At 43.7% G+C, this 22,948-nt stretch overlaps 1 protein-coding gene across 3 annotated transcripts in view; it reads left to right on the forward strand.

Annotated features, from left to right (window-relative positions):
- TRIM14 (tripartite motif containing 14) overlaps positions 1 to 22,948 on the forward strand; it is a 65,050-nt gene that overhangs the window by 33,370 nt on the left and 8,732 nt on the right. For 2 of the 3 annotated variants that reach the window (XM_068234244.1, XM_068234246.1), the window contains exons 4-7: positions 636 to 798; positions 5,168 to 5,260; positions 13,374 to 13,536; positions 14,047 to 14,998. In XM_068234244.1, coding sequence (XP_068090345.1) covers positions 636 to 798; positions 5,168 to 5,260; positions 13,374 to 13,536; positions 14,047 to 14,866 — 1,239 coding nt within the window. In that variant the 3' untranslated portion in view covers positions 14,867 to 14,998. Of the gene's footprint in view, positions 1 to 635; positions 799 to 5,167; positions 5,261 to 13,373; positions 13,537 to 14,046; positions 14,999 to 22,948 lie in introns of those variants that run through there. The other variant, XM_068234245.1, reaches the window with a different exon arrangement.

Genomic DNA, 22,948 nt, shown 5'->3' on the forward strand with positions numbered 1-22,948 from the left:
CCTTTCACTGATCGATGGGCTAACGGCCAGCAGCGGGGGGCGCGCACGGGGGGGCCCGCGGGAGCGTGCGCGACCTGCGGGAGTGCGCGCAGCCTAACTGGACGAGCAATTTCGTCCAGTTAGGCTAAAGTGGTTAATACCCTTATGCCTCATTCACATTAGGCAACGCGTATGGCTGTGCGTTCGGGATGCAAGCGCACCCGATCGCAAGCCATCTGTGTTACGCTGCTGGTCCGACTCATTACAGTGAATGCGATCAGCAATGCGTTATGCCAGAAATGCGTGCAGCAGTGCGATAGCGCATTACACTGCTGCTCAGCGCACATAGTCTGAACGTCAGAAGTGCTGCCTATGCACTTCTGATGTTCTTGCTGATCGTATACCATACGCGCTACCGAAATGCGCACAGCAGTGCGTATAGTGTGAACGAGGCCTTACTCAGTATCCTATTGCTAAAAACGAATGTACACCAAGTAAAACGTTTCTTTAAACTGGTTTCATGTAACAATAACATTTCTATAGCGCTTTTCTCCCATAGGATTTAAAACGCTTAGGCTCTCTGATAGTAGTAGGCTCTCTCAGTAGTAGGCTCTCTCAGATAGTAGTAGCTAATATTTCACGTGTTATTTAAACAGGATTTTGTAGCATCAGAGAAGGAGATGAGGACTCATATGACTCCAGCAGAGCAGTGGCATCCAGTCCCAGTTACATTTGAACAAATAGAAAATTATTATTCTTCCTTCTTAGACACTCTAACATTTACTTTCAAGGAACCCTTAGAAAGCCGTCTACATAAAGGTAAGCACATGAGGTAAACTTTAGTATATTTTATATTTATATTAACCTCCTAGATATTGTAGCAAGCCTGTCTTTACCCACTTCATATTTAGGGGTGGATTTCACCTCATGGACCAGAGCAAATTTGAAAAGTAGATATTTAATTGTCCCTACTGATTCAGCAGTGTGTGTATAAATGTATAATTCAGTGGTGAACCTAGGGAATTTGACACCCGGTGCTGATTATTTACAGACACCCCCCCAAAAACAACCAATTTTTTGGATGGGAGGTTTGACGGGTTGGGGCGCGGAGCGTCTCACTGAAAATTTTGGGGGATTTTTGATGAAAATAAGTCATCAGGATGTGGATGGAGTTAACTGTTATGAAACTCTGTACTCTATACAGTGCTGCAGAAGATGTCAGTGCCACTGGATTCTGCAACAGCAGACTGCCCTGCCTTATTGATTAATTACTCTGATCAGGATAAATAATCAATAGTCTAGGGCATTCAGCCACCTCTCCCTGTTAATGTCCCAGCTGCAGCACAGCAATCTCTCTCTCCACTCGCCCTGTTGCTCTGCACATTCACTCACTGCAGGCTGTGTGTAGAGAGCGAGGAAGACACATTGCCAATGGGACAGGAAGGGGGAGGGGTGCGACATCTAGTGCAGGAAGTAGTATATTCCCCTGCACTGCCTGCTGCTATTTTCCTGAATATTGCCCAAACTGCGAAAAAGGTACCAGGTGGAAATACAGTGACTGAGCACCACAGCGACACCCCTAGCCATGGCTACACCCGGTGCTGTGAGCCTGTCTTATGGTAGGTACGCCACTGATATAATTTTCCAAGAATTATTTTATTTTCTCTTAAACTGGTAGAAGAAGAAAAAAAATATACAGAATAAACTATTAGGCTTAGTTTACAGTGCTCAATTGTGTTTCACACTCATTATAACCCATGCGTTCTGCAACTGACCACTGTGAACCTAGCCATCAAGGAAACCTAAACCATATAAAATAAAGAGAGTTTCACTTACCTGGGGCTTCTACCAGCCCCCGCAGCCATCCTGTTCCTGCGCCGGTCCTCAATGGTCCTCCATTCCCCTGCCGCTGCTTAGCTTTGATTCTGCCAACTGATCAGTCAGCAGTCCACTGCGCCTGCACGGCCTTGGCCGAGTGCATCCTCGTACAGATTAACTTCAGCGAGACCGTCCTGCGCAAGTGCAGTATACTGCTGAAGTCACAGTGGTCAGTTGCATAATGCACACATTATGAGTGTGAACTGCAATGAAGACTGGACATAGCCTTTAACCACTTCCCTACTTTATTATTATTATTATTATTATTTAGTATTTATACTGAGGGGCTTTTCCCTTTCTGTACAAGAGCAATTTTCACCTTTCAGCGCTCTTTCCATTCATTCGCCTATAACTCTATTACTACTTATCATAATGAAACAATCTGTATGTTGTTTTTACGCCACCAATTAGGCTTTCTTTGGATGGTACATTTTGATAAAAATTATTTAATTCTAAATGCATTTTATCAGGAAAAATAAGAAAAAAATGGAAAAGATTCTTTATTTCTCAGTTTTTGTCCTTTATATTTTTAAAATAATACATGCTATCGTAATTAAATCCCACACATTTTATTTGCCCATTTGTCCCGGTTATTAACACATTTAAAATATTTTCCTAGTACAATGTATGGCGCCAATATTTTATTTGGAAAAAAGGTGCATTTTTTTCAATTTTGTGTCCATCACTACTTACAAGCCCATAATTTCATAAATTACATTAACCATTTCAGCCCGCGGGGATTTTTCACCTTATGCATCGGAGCAATTTTCACCTCCCATTCATTCGCTAATAGCTTTATCACTACTTATCACAATTTATTGATCTATATCTTGTTTTTTTCCGCCACTAATTAGGCTTTCTGTGGGTGGTAAATTTTGCTAAGAGCCACTTTACCGTAAATGCATTTTAACAGGATTAATAAGTAAAAAATAGAATAAATTCATTATTTCTCAGTTTTCGGCCTTTATAGCTTTAAAATAATCCACGCTACCATAATTAAAACCTATGTATTTTATTTGCTCGTATGTCTCGGTTATTATACCATTTAAATTTTGTCCCTATCACAATGTATGGCGATAATATTTTATTTGCAAATAAAGGTGCATTGTTTCCGTTTTACGTTCATCGCTATTTACAAGCTTATAATTTAAAAAATGTTTGTAGTATACCCCCTTCAAATGCATATTTAAAAAGTTCAGACCCTTTGGTAACTATTTATGTCTTTTTTTTTTTTATTGTAATGTTTTTGTTTTTTTTCCATTAAAATTTTTATTTGGGGAATATTTTGGTGTGGGGCATAAACAGTTAATTTTTAATGTTGTTATCTGTGTAAATTGTGATGTAAAATATGTGTAGCTGTAGTTTTACTATTTGGCCACAAGATGGCCACCTTAATTTTTTTTCCCCATCCTTGTACTTCCTGCTAAGCGGAAGTACAAGGGCGATGCGGAACTCTCTCCGGGCAGAAGAACTGAAGCCTCACAGGTGAGCGCTTCGGTTTTTCTGCGGGGGAAAGGGATCGGTGATCGGGAACCATGTTCCCTTTCACTGATCCCAGGGCTACCGGGCGGCACAGCGGGGATGCGGGGGCGTGCCCAAGTGCGGGAGCGCTGCAGAGCTGCCGCCCGGACGTGAGCTTCACGTCCGGGCGGCGGAAATGGTTAATATACCATTTTGACATACATATTTAAAAAGTTCAGTGCCTAAGGTAACTATTTATGTATTTTTTTTATGTCATTTTTTTATGCATGTAATTTATTTTGGTAATAATGGGAGGTAAGGTGTGGGAGGTAGTGTGAGAGGTAAGGTGTTAATTTAAAATGTAAATGTGGGTCTTTTTATTAAAATAAAGGTATGTAGGTGTAATTTTACTATTTGGCCACAAGATGTCCTCGCGCCTTATTTCCTGTTAGCGCACTGTAAGTACGCTAACAGGAAGTAATGCATGGACGTGTTACTTCGGAAGTTACAAATGACCACGGCATCTCATCGATGCCAGCGATCATTGACACAGGGACTTAGATTCATGAATGAGAACTGCGTTCCCATTCATTCATCTTCCCTCTAATGGGTGGCAGTGAGTACCCACACAGGAGCGAGCGGCGGCCATCCGCCGCCATTGTCGCCTATCTATGTAGCTGGGCAGGAACTGAAGTCCTACCCGACGTAGATATATCGTAGTAAAACACAAAAGTGGTTAATAATACAAAGCCTGCATGCAGCGAGTTAGAATAAAATGACCTGTTACAACACAGAGATGTGAACAGGTCCATAGAATTGTATGGGCAGTAAGTGGACATGCAGAATTATTCTGCAACTGAGCACTGTGAACTATTCTCATGTATAATAGTTTTAAAATAAAAAGTGCTACTGTAGACAAAAACACAAATTTGATTTGACTACTTATCTCATATATCACAAAACTTCAATTGTGCTGCTGGCATAATGTATAATGATTATTTTTATTTGAGCGCTAGCAATGAAAACAAACCTTTTTAACAATAAAATGCAGAAGAGGTTAATAGGACCAGATCATTGGCTATTATATTCTGAACTGGACATGGTCTCTAAATGGGCATGGTTAACAGGATTTCCACAGTAAGGGCTGGTGCACACCGAGCGGCTTTTTGGGCGTTTTCAGATCCGCTTGCGGCTGCGGATCTGCTTGGTCAATGTATCTCAATGGGGTGGTGCACACCAGAGCGGCAGGCGTTTTGCAGAAACGAAAAATGCCTGGGTGAGGCATTTTTTGGATTTCGGATGCGTTTCTGCCTCAATGTTAAGTATAGGAAAAACGCAAACCGCTCTAAAAAAAGGCCCTTCAAAGCGGTTTTGCAGGCGTTTTTGTTACAGAAGCTGTTCAGTAACAGCTTTACTGTAACAATATATGAAATCTACTATACTGAAAACCGCAGCAGCAATCCGCAAAACGCTAGCAAAACGCCTCATAAAAATAAAAAAAAGCGTTTAAAAATCTGCTAGCATTTTGCGGATCTGCTAGCGGGTTTTGGTGTGCACCAGCCCTAACAGCCCAGTGTTTCATACCTATCCGCAAGCAAAACACCACAATCATTAATTACACAATTGGAAAAATTATACAGGATAATATATGGGAATAAAAATAATAAGCAGCAGACATTAATGTGTAAGCCCGAGATCGGTGCGCATCTGGTTTTTGGAACTACAATGTTAACTTGCATGAAACTAAATGAGACTAGAATTTTAATTACATGCAGAAATGGAAAGTGTTTATGAATGAACATTATTAAAAAAGAAAATATTGCTTTTTAATCATTTTTTTTTTTTTTAGATACACTTAGTTGCCTCAGAGGAAGATCAACGCAAAAGCCTGGATCTTTAATTAAAACAAGATCCTTTGTTGACAGATCTCTATTCTTAAGACGTAAGTTTTGTTTCCTGTGACATTTATAATGATAATTCCAGTATTTGTATAGCACTTTTTTCCTGTCAGACTCAAAGCGATTGTGAGGCAGCCACTAGAAACTCAGCAGGAAGTAGCAGTGTTAGGGAGTCTCGCCCAATAACTCTTTACTGACAGCGGCATAGCAATAGGAGATGCAGAGGTTGAGACCACACGGGGCCCCTGGACCAGAGGGGCCCATGAGGGGCCCTTCTTCTTCTATCGTATTAGCTTTTAATCAGAGCTGTACTGGTAATGAACACCTCTACACGTGCATTGAATAGTAGTAATCCTTAACTACCCATTTCCTTACTCTGATTACACCTCTCTGACACTAAAATTGTCCTTAGTAGGTTTTGGGACTTCATATCTATAGAGTCCTTGGGTCCCATGTAAAACTCGCACTGGGGCCACAAGTTCCTCAGCTATGCCACTGCTTACTGAATAGGTGCTAGCTTACTTTATTCAGCCACTACTTATTTTACTTAGGCCTGGAACCCACTAGAGTGTTTTTTGAGCGTTTAGGGAGCGCTTTCAATCGCTAGTGATTTCCCGAATCGCTCTTCCAATGTAAATGGATGGGTCAGATTCCACTAGAGTGATTGGGATTAAGGAAATCAGAATTGCAGAACATGCAGCATTTTGGGAGCGTTTCCATTCTAATGAATTGTATTGGAGCAGGGAAATCGCTCCAAAATCGATTGCAAAACGCTATCACAAATCGCTAGAGATTGCGATTGCATTTTGAGCTTTCTAGTGGGTTCCAGGCCTGATACTTACTATGGTTACACTTCTAAATTTATGGCTGAAGATTACTAAGTAAGGAGGTAAGAAGCAAGCATGTTTTACCTACAAAAACACAATGGCTTCAATTCATCAAAGGGTGTTCGATAACAAAATCCCAGTCCTTAAAGAGGAACTGTAACGACAAAACGGCCCCTGGGGGGTACTCACCTCGGGTGGGGGAAGCCTCAGGATCCTAATGAGGCTTCCCACGCCGTCCTGCGTCCCTCGGGGGTCTCGCTGTAGCCCTCCGTACAGCCGTGACGCAATGTTTACCTTCCTGGCTCCTGCGCAGGCGCTCTGATGCCTCTCGGCGCCGAAGTAGGCGGAAATACCCGATCGCCGTCGGGTCTGCTCTACTGCGCAGGCGCAAGTTTCTGGCGCCTGCGCAGTAGAGCGGACCCGACGGAGATCGGGTATTTCCGTCTATTTCCGTGCCGAAAGTCGCCACAGCGCCCCCGCTGGAGCCAGCAAAGGTAAATATTGAACTGACAGTCGGCACAGTCGCCGGCTGTTCGGAGGGCTGCGGCGAGACCCCCGTGGGACAGAGGACGGCGTGGGAAGCCTCATTAGGATCCGGAGGCTTCCCCCACCCGAGGTGAGTACCCCCCAGGGGAGGTTTTTGTTGTTACAGAGTCTCTTTAAAATACCGCATTCGGTATTTTACACTTCACTGTGCTAATTCATCAATATTTTCACACATGTGGTAGATGTTCGGTAAGTTACCGAAGAGGTCCGTGCAGTGAGGGCATTACAATAGGAAAGAGGCAGCACCGACATCCCTATACATGTGCCTTTTATATTTGTTGTGCTGCCTCTGCTCTTGCTGAATCTGTCTCATTAGTCTTAAAGGGGAACTGAAGAGAGAGGTATATGGAGGCTGTCATGTTTATTTCCTTTTAGACAACACCAGTTGCCTGGCAGCCCTGCTGATCCTCTGCCTCTAATACTATTAGCCATAGCCCCTGAACAAGCATGCAGCAGATCAGGTGTTTCAGTGGTTCAGACTTATAAGTCTGATCTGACAAGACTAGCTGCATGCTTGTTTCTGGTTTTCATTAGATACTACTGCAGAGAAATAGACCAGCAGGCATGGGCGTCCGCAGAAAATTTTCCAGGGGGGGGCAAAAAGTGGGGAGTTAAAAATTTGGGCCGGTGTTAAAATGGAGCTACGCGCGCCGCGCCGAAAAATGGGTGTGGTCATGAACCAGAATGTGGGTGTGGTCGTGGGTGGAGACAAGTTTACATGAACTAAGCAATGGTGGGACATTAGATTAGGACAGTGGTGGCGAACCTTTTGGAGGTCGAGTGTCCAAACTGCAAAGTCACTTTACTATCACAAAGTGCCAACAGCAATTTAAACTAAATACAAACGTTTTAACTCATACATGAACATTATGGAAAATTAAGTTGAAAATAAACTGTGAAGATAAACAATTTCATCCATCGTACTCCTGAAAAAAATTATTCATTTTTTTTAGAACCTCCCAGTTTCATTTTCTGTTTTAAAAAGCAGAAAAAGTAGGTTTAATGCTATTGTCTCATATGATGATGATTCAGCTTTTTCCATAGTCTCGCAGTTAGCAATCATGTGACCCCCAACAAGACAAATTCAGCAATCATGAGGCCCCCCCCATCAAGACAAATTCAGCAATCATGAGGCCCCCAACATGACCAACTCAGCAATCATGAGGCCCCCAACAAGACAAATTCAGCAATCATGAGGCCCCCAACAAGACAAATTCAGCAATCATGAGGCCCCCAACAAGACAAATTCAGCAATCTTGAGGCCCCCAACAAATCATGAGGCCCCCAACAAGACAAAGTCAGTAACCATGAGGCCCGCAACAAGACAAATTCAGCAGTCATGAGGCACATAAATAGACAGCTTTTCACATAAATAGGCAGAATGCCCCCTTAATATGTAGACACCTCTCACCTGGCAGCAGTTCCCCAAAATACACTCAATCTGACAGCAGTGGTTCCCCAAAAATAGGTAGCCCCAGGTCTATAGGTGTCCCCAGAATAGGTGGCCAGCGGTATAGATGTCCCCAGAACTGGTAGCCAGGGGTAGAGATGTCCCCAGAACAGGTAGCCAGGGGTATATGTGCCCAGTATATGTAGGCAAGGGTATATGTCCCAGTATATGTAGCCAGGGGGATATGTCCCAGTATATGTAGGCAGGGGTATATGTCCCAGTATATGTAGCCAGGGGTATATGTCCCAGTATATGTAGGCGGGGGTATATGTCCCAGTATATGTAGGCAGGGGTATATGTCCCAGTATATGTAGGCAAGGGGTATATGTCCCAGTATATGTAGGCAGGTGTATATGTCCCAGTATATGTAGGCAGGGGTATATGTCCCAGTATATGTAGGCAGGGGTATATGTCCCAGTATATGTAGGCAGGGGTATATGTCCCAGACAGTATATGTAGGCAGGGGTATATGTAGGCAGGGGTATATGTCCCAGACAGTATATGTAGGCAGGGGTATATGTCCCAGACAGTATATGTAGGCAGGGGTATATGTCCCAGACAGTATATGTAGGCAGGGGTATATGTCCCAGACAGTATATGTAGGCAGGGGTATATGTCCCAGTATATGTAGGCAGGGGTATATGTCCCAGTATATGTAGGCAGGGGTATATGTCCCAGACAGTATATGTAGGCAGGGGTATATGTCCCAGACAGTATATGTAGGCAGGGGTATATGTCCCAGTATATGTAGGCAGGGGTATATGTCCCAGACAGTATATGTAGGCAGGGGTATATGTCCCAGACAGTATATGTAGGCAGGGGTATATGTCCCAGACAGTATATGTAGGCAGGGGTATATGTAGGCAGGGGTATATGTCCCAGTATATGTAGGCAGGGGTATATGTCCCAGACAGTATATGTAGGCAGGGGTATATGTCCCAGACAGTATATGTAGGCAGGGGTATATGTCCCAGACAGTATATGTAGGCAGGGGTATATGTCCCAGTATATGTAGGCAGGGGTATATGTCCCAGTATATGTAGGCAGGGGTATATGTCCCGGTATATGTAGCCAGGGGGATATGTCCCCAGAAAAAGTGGCCATGTGTGCAGGAGGAGGGGAGCAGCGGAGAGAAGAGGGAGAGCTATGGGCACTCACCTTAGGGGGCTCTCCCTCCCTCTCTCGCTCTCCCCTCCGGAGTCCGGAATGAAGTGTGCAGCGGCTGGCAGCGGTGGGCGGAACTTACCTCCTCTCGTCGCACGCGCCGGATGGATTAGCCGCTACTCTGGCCTGATCCAGACCAGAGTGCGGCACCAGAACTTCCGGCGCAGGAGCGAGAGGAGGTAAGTTCCGCCCACCGCTGCCAGCCGCTGCACACTTCATTCCGGAGGGGGCAGCGAGGGAGAGAGAGACCCCTAAGGTGAGGGAAGGGGGGGGAGACGTCCGCCCTTCCCCACTGTGCCCATAGCGCTCTCTCTCTTCTCTGCGTGTTCCCCTCCTGCTGGCTGCACGGGCACGCGGCCAGGGGGGGGCAGCGGGCGGCCAGGCTCGGGCAGATGCCCGGTTTTGCCATATGTGCGGACGCCCATGCCAGCAGGGCTGCCAGGCAACTGGTATTGATTAAAAGGAAATAAACATGACAGCCTCCATATACCTCTCTCTTCAGTTCCCCTTTAAGTTTCTATTTACTTGCCACAGCTTAGATGAACTGCTGAGAAACATTACACATTCCCTGCTTAGGTCATTTTGCCACGAGCTCCCACTTGCATCCCTGCATATTTAAACAGGCACTCAAGGGGTTACACTACCGAAGGGTGCCTAGAAAAGAAGGGTGCCTGGAAAATAACTTTAATTCTTTTCTCTCCCCTGGCTGCCTGGGGGGGGTCTGTTCCACCCGAGAAGCCTGGCCAACCTATCAGCAGCACTTGCAGGGGACAGGGGAGGTTTCTATGGTCCTGTCACACACGGAGAAGGCATTCCAAGCTCCTTATCGACAGGGGAGAGCTGGAGATAAACACCGCACATGTTATCGAATGCTGTGAGCTTGATGAATTAACATTTGCTGACATTTTACTGACATGTGTTGAGGTAATCACTTAACAAGTCGGTAATTTATCTCTCTGCACAGGAATGTCTTCTTCTCATGCGGTAACTGCTTTGATGAATTAACATTTTACTAAGTGCTCCGTAAAGTCAGCTGTTTTCAGCATTACCGAATGCGGTAATGCTTGATGGATTGAAGCCAATGTACTCTAATTGCTGTGCTTAGACTGCAGAGATACTCCATGATCAATTTGAAGAAAGACTAAATCAAGGCTACGTCCACACTACTCCTTTTACAGATCGGATCTGTTTGAAACAGATCCGGTTTGGTATTTTGGTATATATTTTTTTTTTGTCCTTTGTGTTTAACTTTTTTAATATGTTTGGAGCATACGTTTCCAGTCCGTGGAAACGTATGCCTGGGGGAGGGGGGCCGCCGAACTGGAGGGGAAGCAGCCAGGACGGGGGGTCGCCCCGCCCCCTCTCTCACCTCCAGCTATTTGTGCAAAACTTGTTAAAATGTAAGTATGAGGCAAGCGGTGAAGCGTACCTTCTCTCCTTGCATTCCACCGCTCGCCGCTTGACTTCCTGCAATATTGCCCTCTATACTTCGGAGGGCAACATTGCAGGAAGTGATGTGGTGAGCGGAGGAAGTGGAGAGAAGATAAGCTCCTCGCTCGATGCACACTTTACATTTTAACAAATTTTGCACAAATAGCTGGAGGTGAGGGAGGGGGGACGGGGGACCCAGGTGAGGGGGGGCGAAACCCCCACCCGCCGACCGCTGTCACCCCCGTCCTGGCTGCTACCCCCTCCAGCATGGCGGCCCCCTCCCCACCCACAGGCTGTGACACAGAAACGGATTTGTTTCAGTGTCCAAAATTACATGTGTAGAGGGGGATGCGTTTTTACATTGCCCTTCACTACCCCTCCATGTATGCGGGAGTGATCACGGTCTGTTCAGGTTTTTAAAATGGATTCCCACTGAACGCTGACGGATCTGTTTTTTTTTTAAGTGAAGATGGTTGCTATTTTTAACATTGGTATCCGTGGCTATGTTTTTGATCCGGGCCAAAAAACGGAGCCATGGATACGTTTTTAAAACATATGTGAACCTAGTCTAAATATGCACCTGTGGTTGGAGGGCGATTCCAAGCCATTAATGTATGCTTATTAACCACTTAAGACCAAATGGTCTCTGCCCCTAAGGACCAGAGACCACTGGTACAATAAACGACAGAATACTTACGAACCGCCATCCACGCCGCACGCCGGGATCCTGGGCCACCCACTCTGCTGTCTCTATGATGGCAGAATCATGTGAGCTAGTCAGGAGCCGCTTTCATCGGCTCCTGACCGTGTCTATCAATGTAAGCCTATGGGAGTTGCTTACATTGATAGACAGGGTCAGGAGCCAAAGAAATCAGTTCCTGACCCACTCACAGGGCTCTGCAGTCATATGATTATGCGAGGAGGCTGTTGCATAGAGGCTGATGCAAACAAGGATTCTACATATGCAGTGAGGGCTGGTGCACACCGAGCGGCTTTTTGGGCGTTTTCAGATCCGCTTGCGGCTGCGGATCTGCTTGGTCAATGTATCTCAATGGGGTGGTGCATACCAGAGCGGCAGGCGTTTTGCAGAAACGAAAAATGCCTGGGTGAGGCATTTTTTGGATTTTGGATGTGTTTCTGCCTCCAATGTTAAGTATAGGAAAAACGCAAAACGCCTGTAAAACCGCTTGATCAAGCGGATTTTGATGCGGATGCGGATGCGTTTTTTTCAAGAATGCGCACTTCCAGGTCAAAGTGTGCTTCCTGTGTGGCAGATTTGCATGAGGGATTTTAGACTGCGCAGGAGGAAGATGGCAGCAAAGTGGTTTACCACAGAAAACCTGATAATTAAGATTGAAAACAGCCCAGAACTTTATGACAAGTCTTTGCCTGGATATAAAGACCACCAAAGGGCTCATGAAATCTGGAGCAACATTGCAAAAGATTTTCTTGGAGAAAAATGGAATACTTTGAGCCAAAAGGGCAAGGATTCTAAGAGTAAGTATATGTGTACAGAATTGTTGTATTTTATTGATTTCATGCAGCACTTTGCAGACAATATATCATCACCCCTCCACTAAATGAGTAATTAAACAATTAGAAATTTCATTATCACAGGTGTCTGGCAAAGCTGTTCTCTCTATAGCCATCTCTCCTTATAAACAGCAGGTACATGTGTGTGTATGTACTCACATGTATTATTAGGGCGCTATTTGCCACTTTAGAGTGTCATGAATGATATAGACATACAACACGGTTTCAAGAATGTTTATTTGCACAATAATACTGATCTCGTCATGTAAGTAAATAGCAGCCTGCAGGTTTTTTAGTTCTTACAGTTATGGCACAAAATAATCAGCTAATTTGTCTCTGTTGTGAATGGCAGAAATGGGACCACGTAAAGTAGCTGGTGGTAAAGTGACAAGAGCACTGTTTGAAAGATCCCCCTCTTCCTCCTCTATGGTCATGCTATCTAGTGTTCTCACATAATCATGCAAAATACATGTTGCCTTCACCACTATTATAGCATACTTTGGTTGCATTTTTATAGCAGTGTGATAAATGCGCCATTTGTTTGCCAGAATTCCAAAAGCACATTCTACTACTTGTCTGGCTTTGGTCAGGCGGTTATTAAAGACTACTTTCTTATGAGTCATATCTCTCTGTGCATACGGTCTCATAACATGCTCAGACAGTGCAAAGGCCTCATCAGCCACAAACACACAGGGGTAAGGTGGTTCTACAGTGTCAGGCCAGGGGCGTGGTGGTGGTAAAGTCATCTGGCCTGTGCGAAGCTTCACGCCAAATCGACTGTGCTGGAAGACTGAGGAATCATGGGAACTTCCGTAAGCCCCAACATCCACATAGATAAATTTCAAATTAGGATCCACAACAGCCATGAGCACTAGTGAAAAGAATTTTTTATAATTGTAATAGAGACTGCCAGTGAATGCAGGCATAACCAGTCTGACATGTTTCCCATCCACTGCTCCAAGGCAGTTAGGGAAATCATGTTTCTCCCAAAAAAGCTGCATGTTAGCCTCCCACATAGGTACGTCAGGAGTTGGCATAAATTCCGGTTGAAGTACTTTCCAGATCAATTTGCAGGTGTCCAAAACTAAGTATCGGATTGTACTTCTTCCCATGAGGAATTGGTAGTGAAGTGCTGCATATGAATGCCCTGTTGCCAGAAATCTGCAAAAGAAAAGAAATAACATGTATGTTTATTTTTATTCCTAGTTGCCCTCCTGCGGACAAGATGGAAGTCGGTCAGAGACAGTTACAAAAAGGAGATTGAAAAGCAATACCATGAATCCAAAAGTGGGTCTGGAAGTTCGCAGCGAACAAAATATAAATATTGTGGCATATTAGAATTTCTAAGAAAACATCATGAACCGGCTGAGTAAGTATGGCGTAAATGTTAACCTATTGCAATGTTTGTCAACTTCGCCAATAGAACAGTGAAGGAAGGAGTAGGCCCACAATGCAATTCAGTAGTGTGGAACGCATAATCTGCCATCACTCTACCAAATATATTGGGGGACGTAGCTTAATGTAAGGATGGCATAGGTCCAGTTTAAAATGATTATTACATGACAGGAATGTGGACTGTTCGTTACCCAACATAATAGTTGCCTGACAGTGCTGGTTATATGTTTGGCTGCAGTAGTGTCTGCATCACACATCTGTAACACACATCTACCAAAATCAGTGCTAGTTTACTCAGGCCAGTTTTGCTCTATGCTTGCTCAGGGGCTGTGCCTAAAAGCTATGTACACAAATAATGGGAAAAATAGACAGGCTACTGCTATTGTTTTGCAATGAAAGATGCATCGCATTGTGCCCATATATTTGCTGTGACATCCATGGTCACTATTCCATGAACTAAAGTTGTGCTTTCCCCTTTCCAAAGGACTGAAGATAGCCTACCACCAGATCCTGAGGAGGACGATGTAGAGGTGCCACCTACCACCACCAGTGATGTGGAAGTTGAAGAAGACACTACACAGGATGTTGACACTGCTACACTGGAAGACAGTGACTCTACTACCCCAGATCACACACCACACAGCCCAGCGAGTAGTCAGACACGCACAACTGTCAGGTCTAGTAGAGGTGTGAGGATAGCTACACAAGGCAGGAGAATAGGAAGAGGTATGAGCAGGGCTGAATACGACCAGAAGCTGATTAGTTCAATAGAAAAGGCTGTTGATCATATGGAGAAGCGAGAGGATGAAATGAAACAACTTAAAGAGCCATGCACACAGTATCTTTTAAGTTTGGTGCCACTATTACAAAAAGTGCCTCCTGATAAGCAATGGGCAGCCAGACATGCCATCTCTGAGACCCTGGGGAGATTCTTACTACCTGAGAGCCGTGCAGATGACAATGTGCACAACTACTTGCAGCAACCACACCTGCCTGCTTCCAGCCAACAATATAATGCACACCCACAACTCTCTTACCATATGCAACGCATTTATGACCCACCCCACTACCCACCAATGCATATGCATAACATGCCATATGGTCAACAGCCTCATTACTCTATGCCTCCACCTCAGCGCCCTGATCAAGGTATGCGATTTCAAACATCATCTATGCACAGTGACTCTACAGTGTACACTGATTTAACATCGCACAGCCAGCCTCATACAAATGCTGAATCAGGTACACATGCTTACAATCAGGGCCCTGGTAGTATGTGTGATTTGCTATCACAACATGACTAGTTTTTTGTAGTTTTACATTTTATTTTATTGTTCAATGCTCAGATTTGGATCTTACTTTACATTACCTCAATGTTATGAGGAGTCGCTCAGTTGGTGTGATTGCTAGGCGAAAGTTAGTGTCTTGTCGGCGAAGGGCAGCCTTCAGTTTGGCTAAAAGGCCATCAAAACTAGGAAAAAGGAGCATGCTTATCTTTAGATCTACTGTTGTTTGTTGCAGAAACATTTTTCATTTGTGACATATTACTTTTGCTGCTGAAAGCAAAGTATGGACAACACATGTCCAAAATATTCTTTGCACAGAAGAACAAAACATTAAAACGAAAGATTTTGTTCAAACATTGCTTCATTACTGTGTCCCATATGCTGATTGTTGCCATATACTTAATGAAGTATGCACCAGGAGTATGTAAGGTCATAATATACTCCAAATGTTTTGGGTAAACTATGGATATATAATATAATAGTAGTTACTCCTATAGAAAAATTAGATGGAGGCCTTAGGCATTGAATACATAACACACCAGGATCAAGTATCACAGTTATTTGGTTAGCTTATGTATACACCGGATTGATTATTGTGTTGTTTTTCTGTTTACAGTCAAACACAGTTAACTAAGGGTCCAATTTCATTCCTCCCCAAAATACTTAGCCCCATGATAAAAATAAGTGACAAGTATTCTTACCTGGACACAGACATGCGGGTGTAGCCAAAAAACTTTTCTGGATGGTGCCTCAAATCTCTATATAGGGTCCTAAATTGGGAAACAGTAAATTCGGGCGCCTGAGGCTAGTGGACAAATCGGGCGCCGCCATTCACTCCTATAATAAATATCGTTTAATGGGCGCCCGATAGGAAAAAAGGGCGCCGGTGAAAAATAACGTTTTAAAAGCGGCGCCCGGAGACTTAATGTTTTATTACTGCTTCTCATGATTACACATTATTTAATGATTTATACATTTTTAAATATTATTTTTAAACGAAAAACAGTACAATATTTTTTTTTCAAACATTATTTTTAAACGAAAAACAGTACAGTTTTTTTTTTTTTTTTTTTTACATTATTTTTAAACGAAAAAACCAACAGGGGGGTCTTAGGTTTAGGCACCAACAGGGGGGTCTTAGGTTTAGGCACCAACAGGGGGGGTCTTAGGTTTAGGCACCAACAGGGGGTCTTAGGTTTAGGCACCAAAAGGGGGGTCTTAGGTTTAGGCACCAACAGGGGGGTCTTAGGTTTAGGCACCAACAGGGGGGTCTTAGGTTTAGGCACCAACAGGGGGGTCTTAGGTTTAGGCACCAACAGGGGGGTCTTAGGTTTAGGCACCAACAGGGGGGTCTTAGGTTTAGGCACTAACAGGGGGGTCTAGGGGTTAGGGGTAGGTACAGGGAGGGTTACTTAGGCACCAACAGGGGGGTTCTTAGGTTTAGGCATCAACAGGGGGGTCTAGGGGTTAGGGGTAGGTACAGGGAGGGTTACTTAGTAATTTTTTTTTTAACGTTATTATACGTTTCAGTATTTAAACGAAAGATTAACGTTTTTACAATTGCCGATTTAATGCACATTATTTAATGATTTATAACTTTAAAAAACATTAATTTTAAACGAAATACAGTACAATACATTTTTAAACGTTATCCATGCTTATCGTTAAAAACCCGGCGCCCTTTTTTCCCAGCGCCCCTTTTTAACGTACGCCCTAAATTGACCCTTCCGGCGCCGCTCTTGTAGCATGGGATGCACCCAGTATCTCCTACGTCTCATATATGCTGCTACACAGAGCAATAACAGCACATCAGGAAACATTTTCAAAAACAAGTCACTCTTCTCTCCAAACCACAGTGTCACCTCTCCTGAACTAACCCACAATGTTGTTAAGGACCCCACCCTTTTTATATTGGGTTTTTTACTTCAATTGCTCAATGTGCTTCACATGTGTCATCAATATATCGCACTTTAACCCTTTGTTTAAGGTCTTTCTACCTCTTTTCCTGAAAAACGCAAAACGCTTCCAAAAACGCTTGCAAAAACGCACGCAAAAAACGCAAAACGCCCCAAAACTGCGCTATCAAAATGACACTAAGCGGTTCAAAAAACGCTAGCGTTTTGCGGATCTGCTTGCGGTTTTTGGTGTGCACCAGCCCTGACTGCTTAGCTTATTTGCTGAAAAATCCAACATGCTTTGCAAGCTAGGTGTGTTATCTATTCTATATATTTATTATAATTTGTAAAATATTGTTTTGATATTCATGATACAAACAATTTGGGAAGCCTGTAAACTTTTAAATTATTTTAATCAAAACTGACCACAAATCACAATATTTTCTCCCTTTAGGCCAGGGTCACAGTTAGCAGAATCACATGAGTTTGTCACTATGTGCTATAGGGAAAACTCATGCAATTGTGTTAAGTTTGACCCTGGTCTTAAAGGGAACCTAAACTGAGAGGGATGTGGCTTTTTCCTTTTAAAAATAATACCAGTTGCCTGACTCTCCTGCTGATCCTGTGTCTAATACTTTTAGCCACAGCCCTTCAACAAGCATGCAGATCAGGTGCTCTTACTGAAGTCAGGCCTGGTGCACACCAGAGGAGTTTTTCTGAGCGTTTTGAGTTTTTAAATCTGCTGCTAATGTTATCCTATGTGTCTGTGCACACTGGAGCAATGAGGTTTTGTAAAAAAAAAATCCATAGCATTACATTGGGAAGAGCTTTTGAAACCTCTAGCGTTTGGGCGCTAGAGGTTTCAAAAGCTCTTCCCAATGTAATGCTATGGGTTTTTTTTTACAAAACATCATTGCTCCAGTGTGCACAGACACATAGGATAACATTAGCAGCAGATTTCAAAACTCAAAACGCTCAGAAAAACTCCTCTGGTGTGCACCAGGCCTCAGACTGGATTAGCTGCATGCTTGTTTCAGGTGTGTGATTCAGCCACCACTGTAGCCAAATAGATCAACCACACCAATTAACTGGTATTGTTTAAAAGGAAACATCCATTTCCTTCTCAGTTAAGGTTCCCTTTAAATACTTTTAGCCATAGCTCTTGACAAGCATGCAGATCAGGTGGTCTGACTTAAGTCAGACTGGATTAGCTGCATGCTTGTTTCGGGTGTGCGATTCAGCCACTACTGCAGCGAAAGAGATCAGCAGGACAGCCAGGCAACTGGTATTGTTTAAAAGGAAACATCCATATGCCTCTCAGTTAAGGTTCACTTTAAAAATGTATCGTATATTTTGTGACAGATTATACACTAAGTAATTTTGCTTTTAAGCACTAGGTGGCAGTAAAGTAATACTTTTATCATTTGTATTCAAAACATTGGGGATATCTGAATTGCAGGAAGGAAATAATTTTGTCTTCAATTCATTAAGAACTGTTTAGTAAAAGTTTAATTTGCCTTATGCGGTAAAAAAAAATATTTTTGTTGAGTATTTACCCACATGCACTAATTTACAGAAAAACTTAACAATTCTTGAAGATGCTGTATTTCATTAGGCATTTGATAAATAATTGGGTGCTAGTCTACTTTAGGGGACTCAGCAGGAAACCTCATAGTGAGCAGTTCTAAATCACAGCACCCACTACAGCACAAAGCATGCTGGCTTGGCTTGTGATTGGCTGAATAGTGTCGGCGTAGTTTACTACAACCTACTGAAATCCTAGCAGTTGAAGAGAGTGAGGTCCACCAATCATGGTAAGGGCCTGAGCCCACTAACGCAGTTGTTTCCGCTTTTCAGCAACACATCAATGTTACAGATGCTGTAAAAGCGGACACAACTGCACACAACTGCGTACAACTGCGTTAGTGGGCTCAGGCCCTAACCGAATTTGCCTATGAGGTTTCCTGCTGGGTCCCCTAAAATAGACTAGCGCGATGCTCCAATAATTGCAGTGCAGGGAAAAGACACTGGATCGCAGAAGCTGGGGAAGAGTGCTGTGCATGCTCTGTTTTATTACATGCAGATAGCATGCAGTTTGGAACTGTGACAATTAAATGCGCTTCCTACAAATTTCCTGCTATTCCAAGCTGCATACACTTTTAACCTCTCCACGATTGCCTAACACCGATTGAGTGGCACCATTGTTCTTCCAGGACGCCATATTGTATCTCGCGAGGAGCGGGATTAGACGGGAGCTCGAGCTACGGTCACTGTAAACACAGTGCCCCAGCAATCAGCCTGCCAGCCCGCAATTAGAACTGGCAGGCTGTTTTATCATTTAAAAAAAAATATAAAGCGAAGCGATCTTGCGCAGCGCTGTACAAAGGAGTGCCTTATCACTTAACTATCCCTTGGAGGGGCTCACAATCTAATCCTTATCATAGGCATATGCCTATTAGAGATGTCACAAACATCAAATTTTGGGATGTCACAAACATCAAATGTTTGCGAACATGCAAACCCGGCGAATTGCCATAGACTTCAATGGGCAGGCAAATTTTAAAACCTACAGGGACTGTATCTGGGCACAAAAGTGATGGAAAAGTTGTTTCAAGGGCTCTAACACCTGGACTGTGGCATGCCAGAGGGGGATCCATACCAAAAGTCCCACCAAAAATTACAGAGTTGACACAGAGTCAGGTTTTAATCCCTAAAGGGCAGAAATAACAGTACATTCCTACAAATAATGCACTGGAGTGTTGCTGTGCATGCAACTTAATGTGGCCACAATAGCTGTAGTGTGCACAGCTATCGGTGTCAGTAGGCTGTGTAGTGTCGCACACAGAGAAATGCAATAGTTCTATTGGAATACAGTGGAAAAAAAGCACTAGAGTGATACTGTGCCTGCAAGTTAATGTGGCCACAATAGCAGTAGTGTGCACAGCTATGGGCATCAGTGGCCTGTGGCGTGTCACACACAAAATAAAAGACAGGAGACTGATGTACTAGCCCTTTGGCTTAGGAAATCATACTACACAGGGCAGGGCCGAGGCGAAAGAGGTGCCAGCCTTGGGTGCAGCAGTGAGAGGGGTGCATTTGAATGAGTGCAGCTGCAACTGGGAACAATTACACAGCATGCACCATCCCTCACAGTCCAACCATGCTTACAGTATATCCCTTGCTGATAGTGTGCTCATCAGAACAAGCAGCTGAGGCTGACAGATGCATTTATTTTGGCTCATCCCTTGCCACTCTGTCAGAAGGGCTGGTGAATGTATTAGTATGTAACCCTGTCCCTGTGTATGGGGAGCATCACTCTCAGTGAGCCTGGTTGAGTGAGTAAGCAAGCAAGCGAGGAAGCTGAAAGCAGGGTCTGATTTGGCTGGATAGTGCAATGATTAGGGGCTCTGCCTTCCTGTTCCGTAAGCCAGCACCTATTTAGTAAGAGCAAGAAGTTTTAAATCAGGATGATACCATTTATTGGCTAACTAAAAATGAATAAAATAAGCAAGCTTTCGGCCTTGCAGCCTTCGTCTGGCTTATATCCTGTTAGTTAACAGGATGTAAGCCAGACGAAGGCTGCAAGGCCGAAAGCTTGCTTATTTTATTCATTTTTAGTTAGCCAATAAATGGTATCATCCTGATTTAAAACTTCTTGCTTTTACTGATGGCTAACACGGTACAATACCCTACTGCTACTACTATTTAGTAAGGAGTCTTGGGCTGGGCTCCCTAACACTGCTATTACCTACTGAGTGTGCCCTACTGGCTGCAGTGCTGGCATTTTGAGTCAGCCAGGAGAAAAGCACATTATACTGTAAATGTTATTTGTCTTGATTTGAAGCTTCTCTCACTCTCAGTATCAGCTTTAGCATGTAATAAAGGTGTGACAAGTAGGAGGGTGCACTTTAGCATCTCTGCCTTGGATGCTGGAGGACCGTGTCTCAGCTCTGATGCCACACATGATTGCCTTGAAAAGGCTTACAAGCTTTTCAGGATCTGGAAAGGAATAAAACACGAGGGATGAAGAATAGATGAGGCGGGTTGGTGGGAAGAGGTAGATCAAGAGTGGTAACAGTAAGGGGTAGGAAGAATCCATGAAGAGTGGGTGGGTGAGGGTCAGGAGAGCTAACAAGGATGTGGAAGAATAGATGGGCAGTGGGTAGATCAGGGGTCAGGAGAGGTAGTATGAAGGGTATAAGTATTGATGAGGGAGGGGGTGACAGGATAGATGAGGGATAGGTGAGTGAAAAATAGTAGTTGTCTAGCAGAACAGTGGATGTCTAGGAGACTGTATAAAGCTCTACTTGCTTGCAGGCAGCACAACCCTTGCAGGATCCATCATTATTAGAAAAAATAGAAATTGAATAATGTAAAGTGTAGCCTTATGTGCAGGTACCAGCACTGGTAACAAAAATATGAAAAACCAAACAGAGAACAAAAACCAGTATATGCTGCTCAAAAACTGCACTTTATTATAGATATTTAAAAAGGCACACACATATAGAGTCAAGACATGTCAGGAATTAGCCTGTCATATACATTGTGTATTGTTAAATACAATACTATGTGCTGCAACTATCAAGGACAGTAGGAGAAAGTCCCTATTGAATAGCAATATTCTCAAATTGTAGATCAGGTCACATCTAACTATCAGAGACTAATCACACTCAACTGATCAGAGAGAACCAAAAATAGGTACTGGATTGCATAAACCCAATCTGAGGTAGATCAATAGACCATACGGTTAAACGTGCCTATAAAGACTAAGGCAACCGGTGTTTTAAACCTTGGCAACGCCAATATCATGCTCCCGTGAGGAGACCCAATAGTATGTCAGATTATGGTCATAACCACTCACAGAGGGCAAAAAGATGGCGCAACCAATATGGTCAATATATGGGGCTACCAGTATCACAACCATAGAGATTAGAGTACCCCTGTGTTCAGTCCAATTTGTTGGGAACACCCTTAACCAGTCACTGTGAGGAAACCAGGAAATTACTTATAGATATGGTTATAACCACTCCCAGAGTATGGAAAGGTGTGACCAATATGATCAAAATATGCTATTTATAGAATATAGGGAGACCGGGGACCGATAACAACAGCCCTAAACCACTTGTTGTACATAAGGCCAGAACCGCATGGATAATTGTACAGGAAGTGTTCCAATTGAAGCCATAAAAGGTTCATAGATCTGCAACAGCAAAAGGCAATTTTCCAAAAATGGCATTAGATATATGTCCACAGAGCCAAGCCCTGTCACAATAGGATTAATAGGACAAGACTGCCTCTATTGTAATGCCAGCAGGCCGTAATGTCATTGCGTACAGAGCAAAGTTCTTGATCCAATATGATTTCCGTAAGCAATTTGCAGATGCTTAGAATTGTAGCAGAATAAAGCTGTCCGGAACAGAACATATTCCGTGTAATGATCCCATTCGATACAATATGTAGTGAAGTCTGTATTAAACATCCATCACATTCCACATGAATACACACGTATGTGGGACTGCCAACCAGATATATGTTAATCTGCAGCCATTAATGTCGACCATTGGTGGCTATGTAGCACATTCATAGTGACTAGGCCAAACTGTTTTCCAGAGAACTGCTGATGAAATCACAGTCACATCAAACCACCTGAAGTGTGGCGCAGTATAGTCAATGCCACGTGTGGGCAAATGGAGGCACTCATATGGCAATCATTGGCAGGTACACTTATCTGATCCGGTGATGGTGCTTGATACCGCAAACTGCGTAAGGTAGAAACGGCTCGTGATGGCTCCAAGCTGACGCCCAACCAGGGCTCTTACATGCGGTAATGGCTGCGGCCTGTATCGGTCAAAACCACGGCTCCCACTAACGTATTGCGTAGAATGACGTCTACGCGTTTCGCCCCGCCTACCGGAGCTTCATCAGGACGTGCTAGAAAAAGCAGTGTTCCCACAATGATGTGGTGAAATGGGAGATTTGCATCATGGATGTCATTCCATGACATGAGTGACTATGTACTGTGCTGCAGAAGATGCCAGTGCTAAGTAAATACATAATAATATCGTAAGTCATTAGACTATGACTATGGTAGGATTAGATTGTGTGCAAAATCTGCAGAAGCTGCTGATGCTACAGTATTAGCATACCATTTAATAATCACGAGCCGCCAAAATGCCAAGTGCTGCAACGATAACCCCAAAGTAGC

This window comes from Hyperolius riggenbachi, chromosome 1 (genome assembly GCF_040937935.1).
Source record: "Hyperolius riggenbachi isolate aHypRig1 chromosome 1, aHypRig1.pri, whole genome shotgun sequence".
Classification (NCBI taxonomy): domain Eukaryota; kingdom Metazoa; phylum Chordata; class Amphibia; order Anura; family Hyperoliidae; genus Hyperolius; species Hyperolius riggenbachi.